The sequence below is a fragment of the Hesperophylax consimilis genome, chromosome 24, assembly GCF_061612785.1.
Source record: "Hesperophylax consimilis isolate HC1 chromosome 24, BYU_Hcon_1.0, whole genome shotgun sequence".
Lineage (NCBI taxonomy): Eukaryota > Metazoa > Arthropoda > Insecta > Trichoptera > Limnephilidae > Hesperophylax > Hesperophylax consimilis.
Window position 1 is genome coordinate 21,570,554 of NC_142859.1, and position 22,634 is coordinate 21,593,187.

Consider the following 22,634-nt stretch of genomic DNA (forward strand, 5'->3'; position numbering starts at 1 on the left):
ACACTGCAAATGTCCTATCGGACAAAGGAAATGTCCCGTCGGACACTGCAAATGTCCTATGGGACAGAGGAAATGTCCCGTTGGACAGAGAAATAATCGCAGTTTAATTGTTGAAGCTCACAGAATTGAAAGAAAATGAATACGCAATTCATAGACTCGAATAATTAATTCATCAAGGACGTGATCGATTTATTACGTGTTTTATATGACAGAAGAACTCAAAAACAAATAAACTCCTGTTAAGTATCAAAAAGTACATACGAAGTGCCAAAGTATATTATAGGTAATATTGCCATTCAAAATTGTAAATATATTGGTTTTTTTCAATTTTTTAGGACTTATCCCAATAAAATAATTCTTACTACTACTATATTACTGTGACAATCTTTTTGCAAGAGCGTAATATTGTTTTACCCAATAATATAGATTTATAGGACTTATCGCAATAAACTAATTCTTAATAGATTTAAAAGTTGGGGTGAAGGGTGTTCCTCTCACTGTCCGTGCTCTGACTACTACAGAATGTCTAATGTACTATTATATATATATACCCATTGACCTAATATCTACCTATTAACTGTAACTGTTGTTAGTACAACATAAACTGTACATAAAAAACCCGCGGAACGGGTTTTTACCTGCTAGTTTTCTATTATTCTATTCGCAAGAAAAGCGGATGTTTGGCGGTCGCAAACCTTAGTCGCCGCTACACGGCGAAATATCTCCTCAACTGACATCTCAAACGCTAGTCTTTTATTAAGTTGTTATTATTATTCAGTAAAGATTGTAGTATAATGCAGTCGTTAGTTGCAGTAACTCCACGTGACCGTCTACTAGCGACTACGACAAATGGTGATTACGCCATGCGGCAGCGTAGCAGTGACAAAATTGTCTCGTGTAGCCGAGCCTTAACTGTTTTATTTAGTTTAGTTTTACATCAACCATTCCTCACGAGGAAAACCATGTTCACCACAAAATTGTGATAAAGTGTAGTCAAGTCATCTTGAAAGTCATCATCAATCTTTAGAGCACAGGCGGTATGCGGGAATGCTGTCCTAGTTCTACCGGTATTTCAATTGAAGATTCTCTCAGTAACTAGCGTATTGATCCCTCGGTCACCGGTGCATAATCGGAAAACATGCCAAACAGGCGCCCAAAATTTGTACACGGTTGATATTTGTCGCATAAGAACGGATCGTTTCTTGAATTCAACAGCTCGACTGTAGAACGGTTTTCCGATATCTATGTTTCCTTCCTTCTACAAAAAAGATAAATAAATAAACATAAGTCTATTCAAGACCACGGAAAGTGTTTCAAGTGGACAAATAAAACAAAATATTTAAACATCGTCAAATAACACCAAAATTGTCAGATAACACCAAAATCGTCAGATAACACCAAAATCGTCAAAAACGTCTCTTCAAGACCCATGTGCGCTACTTCCTCTCCTCGAAAAAACCCTATCCTCCTTCAACGATGACACAGGCCCTGACGGAAATTATTTTCCTTAGGGCCTCATGTGTAGAGGTAATGTAAAAAAAATGAAAACAGACAAACGACGTAATGAAAAAAAATGTTTTTACAGTACGAAGAGTCTTCAATCATAGACGCGGAGCTCGAGTCCCGCGCAACCATCGACTACCCCCCGCCTGGTTCCCCGGTGTCTGAGGCATCTGCAGACGTGATCACGGACCCGACCAACAACCTCGGCAGCCGGGGCAGGCTGAACAGGCCCGAGGGTGCGGGGTCTCCACAGGAGGACAGGGAGATCGTGATAGGACGCGAGCCGAGGAGGGACGAGGCCGCTCTGAGGGCCATCCAGGACAAGTGGCGGGAGATCCTGTCGCTGGAGCCGGATGGAGACATTGATGACTTAGATATTGTGGTAAGGATCATTTTTTTTAACATATACCATTATTTGGATGACCAACGAATCTTCCAAAGGTCACTTCATGTTGTTAGCTACGTTTGATGATGTAGCAGGGGTGCCCGGGTTTGTGAAGTTTGTCTAGTTCTTGGAAGCGGATGCTTATGCCTACCTTGATGGCGTGGGCCGGATCGGGAGCGACTGGTTGAGGGAGACCCTCTAGCTGGACTCTCTCGACCCATTACTTTGCATCGCAGTGATCGGAATTAATTCGTACGTCCATCACTCCTGAACAGTCTTGAATGCCTCAAGGTCCCTTACCCACCCCTTGTTTATTTTCACGAGCTAGTTGAAAATTAAGTTTCGTGATATGATCATGAAATACGGTAAATAAAATCAGCATCTAAAATTTTGTCTGCTCTTTGTAAAGTTATTTAGTCAATTCATCCCTTAAAAAAAACATATAAATATTATCCACTCAAATTATCTTTATTACCCCAGGTGGTTTTAGGTAGGGCGATTATTTTTTTTACTTATACAAGAATTACAAAATTCTTCTTCAGATTCAATCTCTTTCGGATTACCGGATTTGCTTTGATCCTTCATAATTATTACCTTATAGTGTCTTACCTCCTAATTAACTACGAAATAATTAAATGAAGATTATTAACATTATTTTGTAAGTAATTTAATGTGATTTACGTCGATGTTAGAATACCATTAATTTAATATATTTATCTGGAGAAGAATAATAAGTATTTCACGATATCCTTTGAATGAATTTCAATATTAATTCTGACATAAAAAAATGTTTTACTCTACTAATTGATTATGATTAATAATTCAGTTAAACTTACAACGTTTACCCACAGCACTCTGAAAACTGCCACAGAAAATGATTGAGCGTGTTAAGTGTTTAAATACCGTATTCCACATCTCATTCAAAACTCAAAACAATATTTTTATATTTAATTCTCAAATAAAAAGCTGGATACAAAAAAGGGAGATCAGAAATAGATAATATACTGACACATATAGTCTTAAAACGAAACCACTCAACTGTACAAAAAACGCCATGTTGTATTTTTAATTTAAAAAAAAAACCTTTTTATTTTTTATTATAATTACTTTATATTATCCGGTTCCATGATAACTCAACACAGTGACAATTCAACACACTTTTAAAAAGTGATATAAATTATTTATAAAATATGAAGAATTTTTTTTTTTAACCTAAACTAACCTAACCTTTATATAACTTTTTAAAGATGTGATGAATTATCATTGTGATGATTTATCCGGTCACCATATTATCCATACTACTAAATTTAAATAATATGTAAATGAAATCCTCAGCATGGGAGATCCCAGTGAGGATTTCATTATATCTTTTTTGATGATAAAGATAATAAAATACTTATTATTATTATTCATGCTTTGTTTAAAAAACTTCAAAGTTTCGCAGTGTGAGCGCAAGAAGACGCTAAAACGCGGATTCGGTCGAGGCTCACATTTCAGTTTGTTTTTTAGAGCAATCCCTACGAATATAAGTTATTTATGTTTAAGATTAATAATAACAGTACCCTACCATTCAAATATTTTATGTAAAACGGTTTGTAAATTTTATAAAACGTTTTTCAACTATAAAATTAGCGGTAAGCCGAAGATGTTTTTTAAGACGATGTCTTATTAACTTCCCAAGAGATTTCTATAGGGACATCTGAGATTTTAGCAGCACGAGCATCAGAAATAATTGAAATAAACCACACGGAAAGATCAATTTTCTAGGCCTGCTAGGGCAGATTCGACCATAGGTTACATAGATAAAGCCGGGGCGCGAGCCAATATTGGTTTTACACGACTTCATCACTTATGTCTTTAAGATTCCCACTTTATTTTAGAGTTTTGCAAGAGGCAAATTCAACCGTAGCTCTGTCGCATATTATTAGGATTCCGACGTTATTTTAGGGTATTGTCTCGTCTTAAAACACAGACTTTTCTGTATGGACTTTCTGCGTAAAGGAAATCATCGAAAGAGCTTTGAATCATCGATGTTAGTATCTAGATAATTATCACGCCATTTCCCCTAGATTTAGGCAGGGAGGATAGACTGCCACACAACTTTTCTCGACACTCAAACCATTCTTCATTCATTTTCGTGACGTATATCGTTTTTCACGTATTTTCTGTTATTCTGACTCTTGACTGTTAGAGCTATCAAAAATTTATTTATTTATACAGGGTGTATCGGCACTAACCCGACAAACTTTAACCAGCTATTCCTTAGCACATTTGGAGTAAAAAATGTTATGGGCACTTTGCTGTAAGGTAGCATTTTTTTTTTCAATTAAAAACAAAAAAAAAAAAATTTCCACACCACATCACTGTCATTGGCATAGCGTTTCATGTTCAACAGCTGTTATAAGCAAGTATGTCAAAAAGCGTCTTCGCTCTTTCGCACACACTAAATAATAATAGTTAAAAATGAGACGAATGGTGCCGTGCCATTTCGTTGTGATTGTAAGTGTGCCCCAATATAGGTACACACGTGCATTATTCAACGGAATTCGAATAAAATATTTGCCAGATGGGTTTTCAAACTTTGACAAAGGATAAAACAGTGGTGACATGTGGTGAAAATATGAATAATAAATTTTTTATTTAAAAAAAACGTTACCGGACAGCAAAGTGCACATAAGATTTTTTACTCCAAATATGCTAAGGAATAGCTGGTTAAAGTTTGTCGGGTTAGTGCCGATACACCCTGTATATCCAACGCCCATAGGGCTTTTACAGACATAATACAGTTAAAACTACGCAGACATTTAATGTCTTAGTAAACAAAATAAATATATCATTTGATTATTAGATACAATAAATCGATCAACTACATTTTGCACATCCAGAGTCTTATAATTACAATTATCTCGGCTTTGTAATGGTTTATTTACATTTCACCAAATGAAACAGCTCTATTTGAAGTTAAAATGTATTAAAGAGAACTTATATTGGAATTTTGTTGAGCTAAATATATCTACAACATTGGAGTATATGTTTTCCAAATTTTGGATTCGTCTCGTAGGCTCGTAATATGGTATGGTATCTACTGTCTTGTAACTGTCCTGCCAGGATCATGGAACGTAATTAAATGTAGCAACTCAAGGGTATTCAATAACGAATGAATAATTTTAAATAAATACATTAAATCGCAAATAAATCTTCGTTCCGATAATTTTGATAAATTTAATGAGTAAAGAAGGTAGCCGTAATCTAGACATTCTCTTTGAATACCTATTCTAAAATATACATATCTTAAGAATTTATTTTTGGATTCTTTCAATTGTGTCTGAACTCACGTCATAATTTAGAGACCAAACTGTGGAATTATACTCGAAATAGCTCCTTACTTGCGACATATACAATTTGCTTATAATACTTTTATCACTTGATTCTCTACGTCTTTTTCACAATAGGAAAACATCTATTCCGGCTGCAACTGGAAATGCAATTCGCCTGGCCATTTCCCTGACATAACTGCATTAGAACGTGCGCAGCTATGCAGCTCTGCCGAGCTTTATCTGATGTACAATAATAATTGCATATTCTCTCGCGTTGGCTGGCTTTAGAAAGGAACTTACGACTAACAACTTCTCTGTTGCATACACCAGCAGTAATGGCCATTGGGTTCAGATCAGAACAAAGTTAACAAAGATTAACTGGACTTTCGTGTGAAAATGCAATTAAGTTCAGAGAATATTGCATTTCTAAATTATTGTAAGCGATAATTATTTGCCTGAAACACGCATACAAATTGAAAAAATCTCCCGAGAAAAATAATTGCCGCCGGCGGGAATTTTTCTAGGGAGATTTTTCAATTTGTTTTTGCATAAAAATCTTCTCTTTTAAACGTTAGTTTATCATTGAAATAATGATTGCATTTCTAGTTATCATAATACATGGAAACGGGTTAAGTAGATTAATGAAGTTGCCTTTTTCATTATTTGTTGGAAAATAATTTTATTATTGTTCGAGGAACGAACAAGGGTTGGGATAGCCGTACTTTAAAGGGCTATTCCATACAGATAAAGCATAAATGAAGTCTATGGCTTGTGACAGGCAAATGCGAAAACACAACTCGTAAGGTTAATTCACAATCAACTTACCGGGTGGCGATGGTGAAATCTGCATGGTGAGACTCATCTGTCAGCACTGGAACGGGATTGTGGTTCGTTAGCACTCGTTATTTTAAATTAAATTGCGATAAAATACGTATTAAGTGATTATACCGATAAAGAACCGGCGATGGTGTTTTGACAGGACGAACGGTTTTTGTGCGATAGTTCGGCTCACGGCCTTCCGTGGTTATAGCTGACGTGTGCAAATTTAAACTACACAGTTCAAATTCTGACGATACTATTGGTTAGCACACGGCCTGTCAAAGCAAACGGCGTGACGGAACAATTATCGATATGTATATTTTCTCCGTAATGGAAATTAGAAATTTTTAAAAGGAAAGTAAGAAATGATATACTGTAAGTAAAAATATGAAACTAGATCAAAATACCAAACTGATTGCGATCGCGTGGTTATTCGTGTCTACTGGAAACAGCTGTTTTTTTACCTCAGTTTTGTATTTAGAAAAAATGAACCGAGAAAAGTTATTTTTTCCTGTAAATTCCAAACATCGGAGTGTTGAAATATGCAGAGAGAAAAGGTCTAATAAATTGGATACGATTTAAGCGGGATTCACAGTGATTGCAATTTAAGAACACGTCTTTATTCATTTTCAGGTTGGTATGATGATGAAGGAGCCCGGAGGTGGTTTGGGCATCTCCCTGGAAGGCACCGTGGAAGTCCGCGGAGGAAGAGAAGTCAGACCACATCACTACATCAGATCCCTCCTGCAGGATGGTCCAGTAGGAAGAAGCGGACAGCTGAGAGCGGGAGACGAATTGCTGGAGGTAATTTCACTCATTGTCCTGTTTTAACTCAATTGTTTTACATTTTGTCTATCCATAAATCTGTTTGTACGATCCGTTTCCGAATCAAGGTGGTGATCTTTTTAATGAATACGTTAAGTTTCTTTTTTCAAATTTAAAATCGTTGTATTTATTTACTATACGCATTTTTTTAAATAATGGTACCTACCTACCCGTTCAGGCAGGGTTGGAAGCTGGAAAAAAGAATTTTCACTGAGAAAGTGACGTTTCATTGGAAAAATTGTGTACTTTCTTATTTGAAATAAAAAAAGTTACATAAAATATGTGGGGAATAATTAAGTCGGTAGGTATTTAATTACCCGCCTACAAGTCTTCGATTTCAGAGGAAATTTTCGTTTTCATTTACTAAATAAAAGAAAATTAGAAAGATACCTTTTTTATAAGCGAGGTCTATGTACTGTTCATAGAACTACTAATTTTCAATGTTGACTTTGATCATGTTTGTTGGGTCAACAACCAACTTTTTACAGTTGTTAGAATTATTATTTGAATTATTAATTAGAGTTAGAAAAATTATCATAAATAAGTGCTTGGGCAAAGCAAGATCCTATGATTGATAAGGATAGAATAAAACAATTTCTAACTGATATCGTGATGGAATTCTTAAAATCTTATTAATTTTAATCAGTGGTTTCCTTTTGTGCTATTTTCTGAGTATCCCTTTGAGAAAGAGCATAAACTCACGTACCTCTTGTTGCCAAAATGATGTTGGAAACTTTTACACTCTCTCTTTCTACAGATTTGAAAATTGCACAGCTCGATTTTAATGTTTGCGTGCGCGTACCTTTTTAAGCAACCTCACGTACCCTTGGGGGTACGCAAACCACTAAATGGGAGCCACTGATTTAAACGGTCCAATTTGATGACGAGTTTTGGATGATCGTTGTTTTTATATTTAATACATTTTTAATTGGCGTTATTCTTTCACCGAAAAACATTCCTAGCAAAAATTTATCAAAAAAATTCACCCGTTTCTCTTTTTACTTAACAAATAATTTTAAATTTTCACCTGATTTCCATAAACCTGATGAATTTGAAAACCAAATTGAAAATCCAATTGTAATAATCTGTGGGTCTTAAAGACTGACGGCGTCGAAAGAATTCCAGATGATATAAGGCCAAAAACTATTACCACGAAGCATTCTAGGCAAACTGGGGAAGAGGTGACTGGCCTGTGTCTATGAGGATTGGAAGCAGGACCAGAAGGATTGGGGGCTAGAGGTAAACGGCAAGAGATCTCAGCCATTGAAAATCATTTATGGAAGAGGAGAAACCCATCCAAGGATGTAGCTTCGAAATTATGATGATGATTTCCATAAAGTAACAGTGATTTCGAAGAAATTAATATTTTTTAGCATAGTTATTCACACTTCATGTGAATGAAAACAATTGTGTTAACTTTACTTTCCAGGTAAATGGACGAAAGCTCCTCGGTCTCCACCATCTGGAGGTGGTGCGGGCCCTAAAGCAGTTGCCAGCAAGTGTCTGCCTGGTTTGCGCTAGAAGACCCAAGAGAAGAACCCTCATTGACACAGCTCAACACAGAGCTGCCTTTGCTGCTAGGGTAAGTTAATCTATCATCTTCGCTTTCTTTTATCCAATGATAATCAGATTCGCTAACCTTCAATGTGTATATTTTCTACGCACATCTAAAACTCAGTTTTGTTGGCCAGAATCCATTGGTATTTTATAAGAATATCCCTAAGAGCACTGCAGAGCACTGGAGAGAACTTTCGTGAGAATCTGTTGCAAAGTGCTTCTTGGATAGTATTATGAAAGCCTTTTATTTTAATGTCCTCTCCGTATTCCATCAATGTCAGCTCCATTTCTGTCTTCCGACAGATCTTCCGCATTATCAAAAGTTAGTAATTTTTTTTTTTACACTCTCCGACCTTAATGACGCAGCAACAATTTGTCAAACATTTGGGTACACCTGACTTACATTTTTCTACAATATAATATAACATGTGTATGTAATCAATTAACTTTCTGTATTATATTTATAGAATATTCTTGGAGGGAGTCTGCAGAATCTTCTTCCACCACCAGAAAGGATGATCAAAGCCAAGTCCGAAAGCTCAATCACATCAGCCTGCAGTACAAACGCCACCATTGCTTCTACAATCTTAGGTTCGTAGATTATCAAACTATTTTTCCCAGTAGAATTTTCTATATGAAGCAAACTCTTCACAAAAAAATGTAAAGCGTTGGTACTCAAACAAAATAACGTCGACGGAATTGACATTTCAAAGTCCTAGTGATAATGCGCAAAAATATATTGCAGCTCACACATTTCGTGCTAGTAATATTGTACTTGCTACATCAGATCAAGAGTAACTGGACGACATTATCATAATTATTTTAGACCTAGATCAACTTTTTCCAGCAATATAAACAGTTATATCCAAAAATCAACATGATTTTTTTAGAAAATGAACAGTCGATACAAACCTGCGGGAATAGACAGTTTTAATTAATTCTACTAGGTAATAACGATCAAATTTTGATTTCTCAATTCGGTAAAATCAATATCTGCTCATGTAGAAGCTGATAAAAATCTGAATTCATGGAGACCTTTTAAGATTGGTCATATATTGTGATATTTAGAGCAGAAGGTATATCTTTCCTTTTTATAATATAACTTAATAAAATCCACAAGGATCATATCTCGGACCCCTATCATTTTATTTTGTATTATTTGAATTATCGGTCTATGGAAACTATGCGAATAGATCATTTATTTTATTACTTTTTTTACAATATTACTATCAATATGTTGTTTTTTCTATTGTCTCAAAATATTTCATATTTTTGTAAAAAATCGGACAGTTGTAAAAACATATTAATATACAAAAATGACTCGTTTTTCTGCCTGTCGATATGTACTAGACTTTTCATCTTTAAATTTTGATATCGAAAAATTTGTGGTGGAAGTCCATTATAATATTCAAACAAAAATTTGGTGACTGCGTAAAAACATCCTAAAATAATCTAAAAACAAACTACGTATTACATTTAAATTTTTTGAATGGCGTTTTCATGTTTTTGTTTGTTTAGTTGTCCTTGAAATTTTTGTGTTTTAAACAAATATTTTTGCTTTGTGACGTTATGCGAAGGATGGAAAGTAAAACATAATTTACCTAAGTAGATCTGATGGCTTTGAGGACTATTTTCCACTATTAAGTTTAATCAACACTTATTGAAAGCTTCCCTGATATTGACAGAAACTTATTTGACTTGTCGGTGCTACAGTCTATGGGCAAAACCAAGTAATTTTTTTAAAGTATTTGACGTAATTCAAAAAGACGTCAAGCCGACATTGTTTAACAGATCCCTCCTTGAATAAATGACTCAATCTACTTGAGATAAATTGAGAGTATCTACCTAAGATTTTGGGTATCAAATCGCAGTGCCGTACATCATATAAAAAATTAATTAACACCTCTTTAGATGTTAGTTTCCTGATATTAAATCTTGTTTCTTTAAATTGTTTCATATTCAAATTTTTTTTAACGTAAACGATTTTTTTTATTTATTTTTTATTTTATTTTTTTTTATTTATACATAATTATTTTTTTTACTTTAACAAAATAGGTAGACCAACAAAGCTGTCACATGCCAGCTTGTCTGCAGGATCCACCGAATCAAAATATCTTAATAAATTTCACTTGGAAAATAAAGAAACTTTTTTACTGATTCCGATATTATCAAAGTAATAAAATTCCTCAAAATATTAAAATGGAACATGAAACGGCTTAATGCGGTTAAAAGCTAATGAATCCACATTAGGGTATGCTATCGCTCAAAAGTTTTTTGAAAACTTGACATAATTTTATATATTTTATCATTTTAAAACACGTATCATTAAGTACCTCGTTTCCTGCCATGCAGCTCTTCACCTTGTTATAACTCGTTTAAATATTTTGTTTATTATTAAGTAACTACTTTTGAATATATTTTATGGTTTGCGTCAAGCAATTTTCAGATCGCAAGAACAGTTTGTTAGTGAAGGCAACTCACTTGAAAATAGCGGGTTTCTTGATTGACAAAGCAGCCTTAGTAATCGGAAGGAAATTGAAATGTTTCTGATCGAAATGTCATGATCATGAAAGGATTTGTGATGGACGGATAGTCAATATTATACTACGTAATTTTTTATAAATCTGGTTTGTTCATCATTTCAGAAAATGAGCATAGCATGAGAACGCACAGAGGTTTATTTAAAATGCTACTTAGAGGAATCAAAGATGTGTCTTTTCAAGACAACAAGGACTTTTAATATATTTACTTGGGTTTTTTAAAGAAACTAGTGTGTTCTCTGCCATAAAAATTATATTAAAGTTAAATTATTACGTCAAGTTGTGATAAGGCTCCGTTATAACCTTCAAACAAGAGATGAAGATTATTGAACATGGTTTGAATGGGAGATAATCTAAGTAAATAGGAATGGTACTAGCACGCTAATACTAACTTAACACAGGAGGTTCTGAGGAAAATAATTTCTCTCAGTGTCTGCGTCAGCTTTGAGGATGCTGTATGAAGGTTTTGAACAGACCCATGTTGTAGAGGGATGGAAACACAGAGGTCGGTAAATTACATTTACTAGAAATAAAAACAAAATCATCTATCCATACAACTTGAATAACAAACCTTTACAACCTATGTCTACGTGTAAAGATCTAGGTGTTTACTTAGATAGCAAATTAATTTTTGACAAGCACATTGAACACATTATTTCAAAATGCTACAGAATGCTAGGTTTCTTATTAAGAATATGCAAAGTTTTCAAAAGTGCTAAGACTCTGAAAATGTTGTTTTGTTCATTGGTCAGAAGTCCACTGGAGTATGCTTCCACAATATGGAATCCTCAATATAAGGTATACATAGATTTAGTAGAAAGTATACAGAATAAATTTTCGAAACATTTACTCAAGAAATACAACAATACTACAAATAATATGTTAACTTTACAAAAAAGACGCACATTGTCAGACCTGTTGTTTCTACATAATCTGCTAAATAATAAAATAGATAGTCCCGAATTGCTATCCGTCATTGGTTTAAATGTTCCAACGAGGCGTACCAGGCACACTACACTATTTCATATTGAAGCCAACAATACCAATGCAGCAAACAATTCAGTTATTACTCGCGCAATCACAACATACACCCATTACGAAAAATTACTACATTTAGACATCTTTCATGATTCCTTTCTAACATACAAAACTAACTTATTAAATTTCTTAGCATGACATATTTCAAAAATATTTTATATCATTTTTCAAAACTCCTATTTATTAACAGTCAATTATTCGTGAGCTTATTATAATTCTTGTTTTCAATTCATTTATTATTTATTATTTTTATTATTATCCACACACTTCCTTCCTTTTATAACAATCTCAGGGGAAATTACGTAATGATATTTTATGGACATACGTAATAGGTTCTACAACTATGTAATAACTAAAAATATCAAATTGTATCTAATTGTACTGTGTATGTCTTAATAAATAAATAAATAAATCGTTCCAAGGCCGAGCTGTTGAACTTAAGAACGAGTCGTAGAAGCGACCCGTTCTAATGTGACAAATATCAACCGCATATGTTGGGCGCGCGTTTGGCGTGTTTCCCAATTTTGCACCGATGTCGAAGGGATCAATGACGCTAATTCCTCAGGGACTTATAATAATAGAAGGAAGCGAAAATATTTAATACAAAATGACACTTAAAATTGAACAAAATTTTTTGACTTCGGACCATGCTTTGCGATTTTCTTCGGTCGAGGGAATTTCGGTTCCATGATAACTCAACATAATGACAATTCAAAACACACCTTTAAAAAATGATATTAAGACATTGAAAGCGATGAAAATAATATATAAACCTATCCTATTTAACTATACTATTACCCAAAATTTAATCTACACTATTACGTAATCTATTTAACCTACTTATTGTTTCATAACTTTTATTGACTCATATCACTTTTTAAGGTATATCGAATTATCATTTTGATGAATTATCACCGTTGAAATAGCCACGCAAAATCGTTTACTTTCCTTGATATCATCGTCTTTAACATTCGTACCTACATAAGATTCAATATGAGTTTTAAACAAATCTTAAATGTATTTTATTTACATTGTTATAAATTAGGGTCCTTAGAATTAAAACTCCGTTCTTGAGAGCAAACTGAATCACTTTTATTTAACAATAAACCTCCACTTTCACATGATATGACTAGGCACCTTTTAATAAATACTCTGGGTAAAGGCTAGTTCCTGTAGTTCTTTAGGAAAGGTGAAACCTTCGGTTGTTTTTGAGCAAGAGAGAGTTTTTAAGGAAACCCGACCTTTTATATGACACAGACTGTTGACACCTTCAAATTCAAAAGGGCCGCAAAACAGGGATCGTCTTTGCGGACACAATTTAATCACAAACAAATAGCAGATGCGAGAACCTTTCATAAATAATATAATCTAACCTTAATAGGTGTCACTAGTGGTACATAATTACTCTGAAAATTATACAACATTTTTTTTCTGATTTCCCTTTGATGTCGACAGATTTTTTCCAGTCGTAAAACTTATTATAATAAAGATGTTTTAAAATTGACCTCAAGAAAAATTGTGATTTTTTATTATTCAGGAAACCCTTCCATCAAAAGCAGATCTCGATCTCTGGAGCCAGTCAGCGGGCTGGCTATGTGGAGTGACCAGCCCGAGTTTATAGATCTCGCCAAGGGAGAGAGAGGACTGGGCTTCTCCATACTGGACTACCAGGTAAACCAACAAACTTCATAATTCAGTTGGAGATTGTTGTGTTCCCACAAACAGTTCTCCAACTCGTCGTGGAAGGAGATTTTAATAATAGGTTCTTTGTGTTAAATCAGGGATTTATTAATACTTCGCGTATTACAATGGTGACTCGATAGTCGACCTAACAAGGAGCTGGCTAAATGAGATCTGAAAACACCGAGTTTGTCTTGGCAACTACTGGCTACTAGCTGCCATCTTGCGGACTTCCAAGCAAGCTCTATACACTGCCCTCTATGAGTGCATCTGTAAAGCTTTTACTTCCCAACAGAGATCCTGGAGCTTAAGCGATTGACGATTTAATAGACTAATATATTATTCTTATAGAAGAGTTGGTAGACGCGTTTCTCCCGGATTGAATAAAGGTATATTTAATTATTGAAGACAACATTAGCCATTCCCAAACGAAAATTTGAAACAGAAAAATCAGATAAAGATACGGTCACATCTAGAATTTAAACCCAGGACCATCTCCTTCGGTCATATTTAACTGTATCATATTTCGAGTGAGAACTACAAACATTGTCTTTATTTTCTCACCGCAGTTTTTTATTGACTGCTATCTTTATGTGTGATCGCAAGATTCAACCCAAACTAAATGTAATCTAGATAGTGTATTAGATTAATATATCTTATTTTAATTTTAATGTGCGACATCAATTGACTCTTTTTGTAAGTCTTTGATGAATATTTTAATTTTTGTACTTCAAATAAGAACTACCAACGTTGTCTTTATTTTCTCACCCCAAATTATTATTAACTGCTAGCTTTATGTATGATCGCAAGATTCAAACTGAACTAAATACAATCTAGACAGTGTATTAGATAAATATATCTTATTTTAATTTTAATGTGCGACATCTATTGACTTTTTCTGCAAGTGTTTGATGAATATTTTACTTTTGGAATAACTTAATGAGTAAAATCTCAAATTGTAATATTTAATTATTAAAGACAATTTTAGCGATTCCTAAAAGAAAATTTGATACATCTAGCACTTGAACCCAGGACCCTTAACTTGCCAGTGCACCGGTTTACCAACTAATAAAATATTTTTTATTCATTAATATACCTTCAAAAAAAAAAAAAAAAAAATAATTTCAGGACCCCATCGAGCCTCGGGGCACCGTGATCGTGGTGCGCTCCGTTGTGCCAGGGGGCGCAGCCGCTCGGGGTGGACTCCTGAGGCCAGGGGACCGCCTGCTCTCTGTCAACGGGACTCCGCTAGCTGGGGCCTCATTAGCCACGGCGGTCAGGACGCTCAAAGCGGCGCCTAAAGGTATGGGAATAGTTTTGGTGGAGGAAATTTGTATTGTGTGGAAGAGAGACGGGAGTTAGATCTGCGCATGCGCAGTAGGGTGATGGTTGATTTTTTGTGATTTATATGGATGAATGGAATGTAGGTCGTCTACTGATTGTGCTCTCAGTATACAACCTTCTCTTTATGAACGTGGTATTTCCTCTTTGCCTATCCCTCTGAGAAACAGCGTAATAGTTAATTAGATTTTGGCGTGGTGTGAAGGAGAGACGGGAATTAGATTTGCGCATGAGCAGATGGGAGAAAATATTTGTAAATGCATTGGTGAGGCACACTTATTACGATGAAACTTCAGATCTGTTTGGTATTCATGGCATTTTTGTAACACTATTCTAACTCATTGAAAATCCAATAAAATATCAAGAATATATGAACTTCTATTCCATTGCTTGTATGCTAATTTTGATTTATTGATATTCGAAAGTATCACTGAAGAGATTGAAAGTGTCTTTAAAAACACTACTTTAAAATAAAATTAATTCTGTATCTACTCTGTCGACAAACAGTAGATAAAAAAATAGATTTGTTTTTTGTGTCCAATAGCGCATTTGCGAGATTTTTGGCACTGCATATACACTGCATAAATGGTACAATTATAACGTCTTAGGCTATATTACCTGTAATTGTTATAAATAAATGTATAAATTATATAAATAAATAAATAAATTTCTGAAAACAGCAGATAAAATTACATTAATAATCATTGATAAAAACCTAAAATGGAAAGATCACATCTGCCACACAATAAAGAAAATTAGGAAATTAATTTATATTATATTCTTACGAATCAGAAATTTCTTATCAATGAATTTATACTCAATATATTATGCATTAGTTTAGTCTGTTCTACAATATGCCATTATCAGTTGGGGAGCAGCTTACAAAACTAGCCTGACCCCCATAGAAATTGTTCAAAAAGTCATAATAAAAATAATACTTAAAAAACCTCCTAAAAAACTTCCCTACTGAACGCGTATTCGAAGAATTCAAAGTTCCTAAATTTATACACTCATTTATGAAAATTTCAATTATTTAAATTATAAAAGAAAAAGATAAATCAAACCAGACTTAAATATATATTCGCATGCCCTAAACTACACACTTATTTTGCCCAGCACCATTATACCCACCAAAACATTTCTTTAATAAATTACTAGAAGAAATTAGAAGCATTAATGATAAAAAAACAAATATTGAAATACATTAAAAAAATATTTTAGTGAAATCGTTCACTCGAAAATCTCACAAATTATCCTACTGTACTCTATTTATCCTCCACAATATATATTTGTTCTTACTTCCAAATATAATAATTTGTATGGATTTTAATTTTGTAATTTTTTTACTTTGTAACCTAGTTATATTATTTTTTCGCAAATTTACACTCCTCTTCCATCCACAAGCAAATGCTTTTAATGGAGTGTAGTATAAATTAAAACAGTATGACTTGTAAACATTGTATATTTATTGTAAAAAACACAAATAATAAACGATAAAAAAAAAATAATATGACCAATTTTGAAAACAATTTTTTTTGCAGGAATTGTGAGGATCGGAGTCGCAAAGCCACTACCGACCAGCTCCTTGGGAAGTGGAGATAGGTGCAAACGTAACGATAGTATGAGTAGTCAGGTAAATATTAATATCACTTGCTAAAGTATTTCTCAATTTCACACTAAAATGGTACTTTGTTCCAATTTTACGATAAAAACAATGTAAAACTGTCTACACTCAAATGCAATAAAAATGATTTTCTTCGTATATTTTGTGCATTCTTTTTATTTCGTCAAAAATGCGGCATATTACCAAAAATTAAAAAATGTACATATATTATTATGACTACCGCCATCTATGAATGAATCAAAGATCTTTATTTATTTAACGCGCCAAGTTCCCCAATGGTATTTTCTGGTTCGAGTCTAAACTAAAATAATTTTATTGTATTTACGGGAAATTCCGACAGGAGTCCTCAACCATATTGTACACTCAAGGAAATGGTATAAATTATTGAAATAAAGGAACCGTAAGTTTGTTAAATTTATTACTTTTATCCTTCTTCATAATTACATACTTGTAGCAAATCTCTTTATAATAGAAAAGTCACATTTTGTCATCCTGATCTAAATTCCAATTGTCTAAGAAAGGGAATAAATAAATAAATATTTTTAAATAAAATAATTTAAAAAAACTTTTAACCAATTTAAACTTCATACAAAAAATACTCAGATATTTACAAATCAAAGCAAAAATCGTGATTTAATATAAAATATTATTAGTTAAAATAAAACACGTATTTATTCCCTTTAGTGTACAATGGGTAGTAAATTTTCTTCTTGCATGGTTTTCGTTTTTTCAAAAAATTTCTTTATAATTTTTTAGTATTTTTTTTTTATTATTTTCAGCATTACGAGGCCCTCCTACAAACCTACAAGCTGCTACTGAGATTCCAGAACGACATCAAGAAAATATACAGCAGAAAAGACAGAATTTCGCGTCAAAAGCAGCTGAAAATAATTCAGAATTTTAAAGAGCCCATTGGAGACGTTTCTTAAATAAATTCTTAATTTAATAAATTTTAAAAGCTTCCTGTATAAAAGGACAAATATTAACTATCCAAATTATTCTCTTCAAAACTCTTCTTCGACATTCTAAAACGAATAAAAAAAATTCTTCAACTTTTTTAGATGTTATTATATTCATCACTAGATGTACCCCGCCAAGGGTGTCTGTGGCTCAGTCTGTCTGGGCAGATAGAGAAACAATGGCGCATGTTGCTTTTACGTCCAACAGATGGCGATGTTTATTTTTTTAAATCATGTTTTTATCTATCACAGGTGACATTCATATAATATAGGTATGTAAAAACACACGCGCATTCGATTTCAGATTTGTGTGAAAATTTCAAAGCAATTGGTGAAGAACTTTAGGAGATTTTGAACAAACTAACATTTACATTTTTATGTATTAATCATAGACGTACAAATTTATAGACTTGTCCTAGCATAAAATCTGGGTATCATTTCGACGAGACACAGAATAACCACGTGACCATATTGTTGGCACCAGGATGGTTCGAGAATCTACGGCACAAGTCGTAGGTACATCGAAAGCCGAAGAGCGCACATAGATTAGCCAAACCCCTCGCAGGAAAGTGAAGTACGCTAAAGTAAAGCAACTGACTTTTCTGCGCGGAATCTAAATGTTCGTAAAAACCGAACCTTGTCTTGAACGGAATCCGGTTGCGTAACAACTAAAAAAATAAGTGAGGTGGGTTCAATTATATTTAGTTCAATATTCATTTCTATAAACAATCCCGAACTTTATTTCACCCGATTTGGGATTTGAAGTTACAAAGTTTTTACCCAGCTAGCAATTTGCGCGTAATTGTAAAAAGGACTAGTAATTCATAGGGAGATTTTATTTTCTCGGACTTAATAGTGATATTTTTTTATTTTTTATTTTATTTTTTTTTTTTTTTATTAACGACAAATATAATTACAAAGTTAAGTATATTATTCGCAGTCCTCCTCACTAGGTATTCCTGTTCCGAGGCGGACTGTAGGTTTTTGTATAGGTGTAGATCGTGATTTCCTTGTTAATTTCTACATATATTACAATGTGAGTTGCCAGCACACTGTCGGATTAATTTATTGACGAATTACAGAAATGGTCACGCCCTCTCCGCGCTCCATGGCACTTGATTTGTTTCCTTTCCCTGATGGGAGTCTATCAATTGGGGTATATATGGCATCAATCGATGTCATTGTAAAATTAATATACCCAATCGACACCATTTTATATTCCATTATCCATATTTATTTAATGGACCGTAATTATTACCGTTTTCGAAATACAAATTCAAAATTACGTAGACGTCACTTTGAAAGTTCAACCTTCTATGATTAAGGCGATATAAGACTCTAATAACGGGGTTTGCTCGACGCACTCATTCTAATCATTTCTGATGAATATATTACTAAAATCTCAAATGTTTCTAGAGAGATCCTTACCTATGTAAATTATTTATATTTATGATCAATAAAAACAGGACCTTACAATTAAAATATTTTATGTAAAACGGTTTGAAAATCTTATAAAACATTTTCCATCTTTAAAATTAGGCGTATGAACCAGATTTTATTTTTCTATACAATGAATTAGTAATTTCTCGAGGGATACCTCTAAACATTTGAAATGTGAGTAAAATATTCATCAGAAATAGTTAAAATAAACCCCACGGAGAGATCGGTTTTCTAGGTCAAAGTCGACCGTAGGTCCGTCCATTACGCGTCCAATACACCAAATACTCTTGTGCACGGCTACTTCACTTTCGTTGTTAAGATTCTGGCTTTATTTTAGGGTATTGCTTCGTCTTAAGGCTTTGCTAAAAGGGTACTGATTAGTGTAAGTCGCGCTAAGCCTCGCTGTCACGTCACAAAAAATGGCCAAATTGAAATACCTCTTCCGAAAGAGGCGTGAAGTTTAAAATATCCTAAAAAAAAATTCTTTCTTTTGTCATTACTACACATTATTTAGCAAAATATACTACCTACATTATCACTTGAAAAACCAATTATTAGGTTCTGTTAGATGTGTCGTTCCCAGCACCATTGACTCTAATTTATTTATTATTTTTTTGGTAAACTAATGTTTAAGACAAGATTTTTTATGCAAAGCACAAAGGGTAACAATTATTTTTTTACAAGCAATAATTATCCGCCTGAAACACTCAAAAATAAATAAAGTTGAATAAAAAAATAAATAAATAAAATAAAGTTGGTTGTTTTCAGGTGAAAAAATGTAACAAGCCGTAATTGTTGAATGAAACACTAGTATATATTGAATCATTTCGCGGGTAAGAGATAAGCCGCCATAGCTCAGTGGTCAGAGCTGTCGACCGGAAATCGAAGGGACACGGGTTCGAGTCCCGATGGCGTCATGTATCTTTTATCAGGAGATTTTTCAATGTGGATGAGTGTTTCAGGCGGATAATTATTGCCTGTAAAAAATAATTGTGACTCTAATTTATGTAAATAAATTTGTCAAAATTACTAAATGTAGTGCGGGAGACTTAAATGTTGCATCTGCTTAATTTTTTTTTATTTCACCCTATCAAATTTTTCAACGTGGAAAAAAATCACATGATCATTGCAAAAAATATAAGTTAAATTGGTTTTTTAAAGAAAATTAAATACTTTAGTACTCTGACGGGAGACCTAATTTATTTCAATTAGTCCAATTTTCATTGGGGTTGAGACGACTTTTATCAACTCAAAATTTTGAGTTATAAAAAAAGTTTTTTTCGATACACCCTAGTATCGTGCAGCAATGCACACAAGTAATTTTTCGTTAGCCCTTACTCTAATTGTGCGACCTATAGGTACTAGGAATTAGATTTTTTTATTACTTATTTTAGGTTTTTTTTATACATTCGCGTCACTTCCAAGCCACTATTTTAAAAAATAATAGTGCAAAAGTCATCACCCTATCAGAATATGATCTCATTTTTGCAAATGGGTCTTATGTCGTCACGACTAGCATAAAACATGCACATATTGCATATTGAGAAACCGTAGATCGAACCATGCATCAATTGAATTAAATTAATTGTTTTTATTTACGAAAAAATACTGTCATAGAAAATTCATTTCGGACTCTTGCGTCATCTTGTATATAATACATATTTATTAAGACGTATAAAATAATTCATATCAATTACTGAGCTTACATAATAAATAATTAATAAAAATATGCATATATTGGTCAGCTTTTCCGTTAAAGAATTCAATATTTTTGATGTTGCTGTACTTTATTTATTAAAATATAAGAAGTAAAATAAATGTTTAGAAAGTCCTGCCCGAAATGTTGTAAGAGTAATAAAATGAGCTTAAGTATGTGCAATTAATTGTCAATTCACTTGTTCATATGATATGTACGTAGTGTTAACATGATGTCAGAAAATAACAGTATATAAGTATTCGTTTTTCGATGTTTAGTAAATTTCAGTCAGAATCGGAGAATTTGAACAATTCTATTAAAATTCTAAAAGGTTATATTAAAGTTCTGTTTTTATATCATTATTGGAGAGTTGTTTCACAAAATTTAAATAATAACAGAACATGAATAGATCCTTCACAAAACAAGAAAATCAACTTTGAATTTGGATGAATTCTTCAACTTCTTTGAAACAATCCATTCTAAATGTCCTGTCGCTTAGTACATTTTTTTTGGAAAATATATTATATAATTATAATTTATTAACAAGTTTAAAATTTCTTATCCCCTCTTCAAATATTTTATATTCGAACCTACAAGAGGATGTTTCACCGACTCTAAATAAATTTTTGAGTAATTATTCAAAGGTTGTCGACTTTATTCGTAGGATTAATATCGTGGTTAAAGAAGGCATTACTTAGTAGCCATAGCGTTACTCAGTAGTGATGAAACAAAAATATTACAGGTACACCACTCGACGAGTAGCGCTAATCAGCCGTTTACTTAGAAGTGGTGAAATACCACAAAAATTAAACTTTTATGACAGGTTGTGATGGAGAAATGATATGGTTTTTTATAATTATGATACACAAACAAGTTGAAAATATTCAATAATAATATGTTTTATTAATTATCTATTTTTTTTTAATTGAACATTTTCTGAAAATCACGTGTAGAAAGATGCTGTTATATGAAATCATACATATCTTAGAATAATATTAACAAACTATTGATGTGAAAATAAATACAAATCGTTGTTTATTGAATGTTTATGGATGTGATTTTAAGGCTTTCTGTGATATTTTCTTTGCATTCGTAAAAAAACAAAACTGTTGAGGTAAAATTATAAAATAGTTTAGCCATTTTTAAATATTGATGTAATGTGTTGATAATAGTTAATATACTCTGTGTTTCTTATTTTATAATCGATCTAGTAATAGATAAGTAAAGATTTGAGATTTTCACGTCCAAAAGTGTCATAGTGATTTATTTTTGGGGTAATATGCCGTCTTGAGCTACTTCTTTCGGGCAGCATTACAGTGTCTACACGGAGAAAACTTCCTGAAAAAGAAAATGAATAATTTATTAAAGATCTCTTCAAATTATTCGTATTCCTATTCAAAACGGGTTTGAAAGCCATTAACGAAAGAATCGATAGGTTTCGGAGAATATGAACAATTCATCAAATTTCAACGTGTTTGGCGGGTTCTGTGAATGTCCAATTCAAGTTCTGTTATCATATTATTATAGGCTAGTTGCTTGATATAACTGAATAAAAACAGAACTTGAAAAAATCTTTCACAGAACTTGAAAATTAACTTTGAAATTTGAAGAATTGTTCAAATTCTCTGAAACAACCCGTCCTAAGTAAAATACTAATGTTTTGTCACGATGTCCGAACACGTGTTCATAAAAGTCTTAACATTTTTGCATTTCGTCTTGATATTTTACTAACCAGTTGACTGTAGTGACGTCCGTGACCTTGAGAAAAAATGATACGCCAAAAAATAGTATAAAAAGTATTTTGCAAAACAATGTTCAGCGCAAGCGATTTTAAACCTCTTCTTTCTACAGTTTCTTTGTAGATAAGGGTTAAAATCATACAGGACGTATCATAAGGGTATACAGGACAC

At 33.1% G+C, this 22,634-nt stretch overlaps 1 protein-coding gene across 1 annotated transcript in view; it reads left to right on the forward strand.

Annotated features, from left to right (window-relative positions):
- The window catches only part of LOC149412080 (multiple PDZ domain protein-like), a 402,130-nt gene that overhangs the window by 44,213 nt on the left and 335,283 nt on the right, over nucleotides 1-22,634 (forward strand). Inside the window, exons 5-11 of the mRNA XM_089646295.1 lie at nucleotides 1,586-1,885; nucleotides 6,658-6,828; nucleotides 8,279-8,431; nucleotides 8,874-8,997; nucleotides 13,522-13,655; nucleotides 14,793-14,967; nucleotides 16,547-16,638. Of these exons, the coding sequence (XP_089502421.1) occupies nucleotides 1,586-1,885; nucleotides 6,658-6,828; nucleotides 8,279-8,431; nucleotides 8,874-8,997; nucleotides 13,522-13,655; nucleotides 14,793-14,967; nucleotides 16,547-16,638 (1,149 nt within the window). The remainder of the gene's footprint in view (nucleotides 1-1,585; nucleotides 1,886-6,657; nucleotides 6,829-8,278; nucleotides 8,432-8,873; nucleotides 8,998-13,521; nucleotides 13,656-14,792; nucleotides 14,968-16,546; nucleotides 16,639-22,634) is intronic.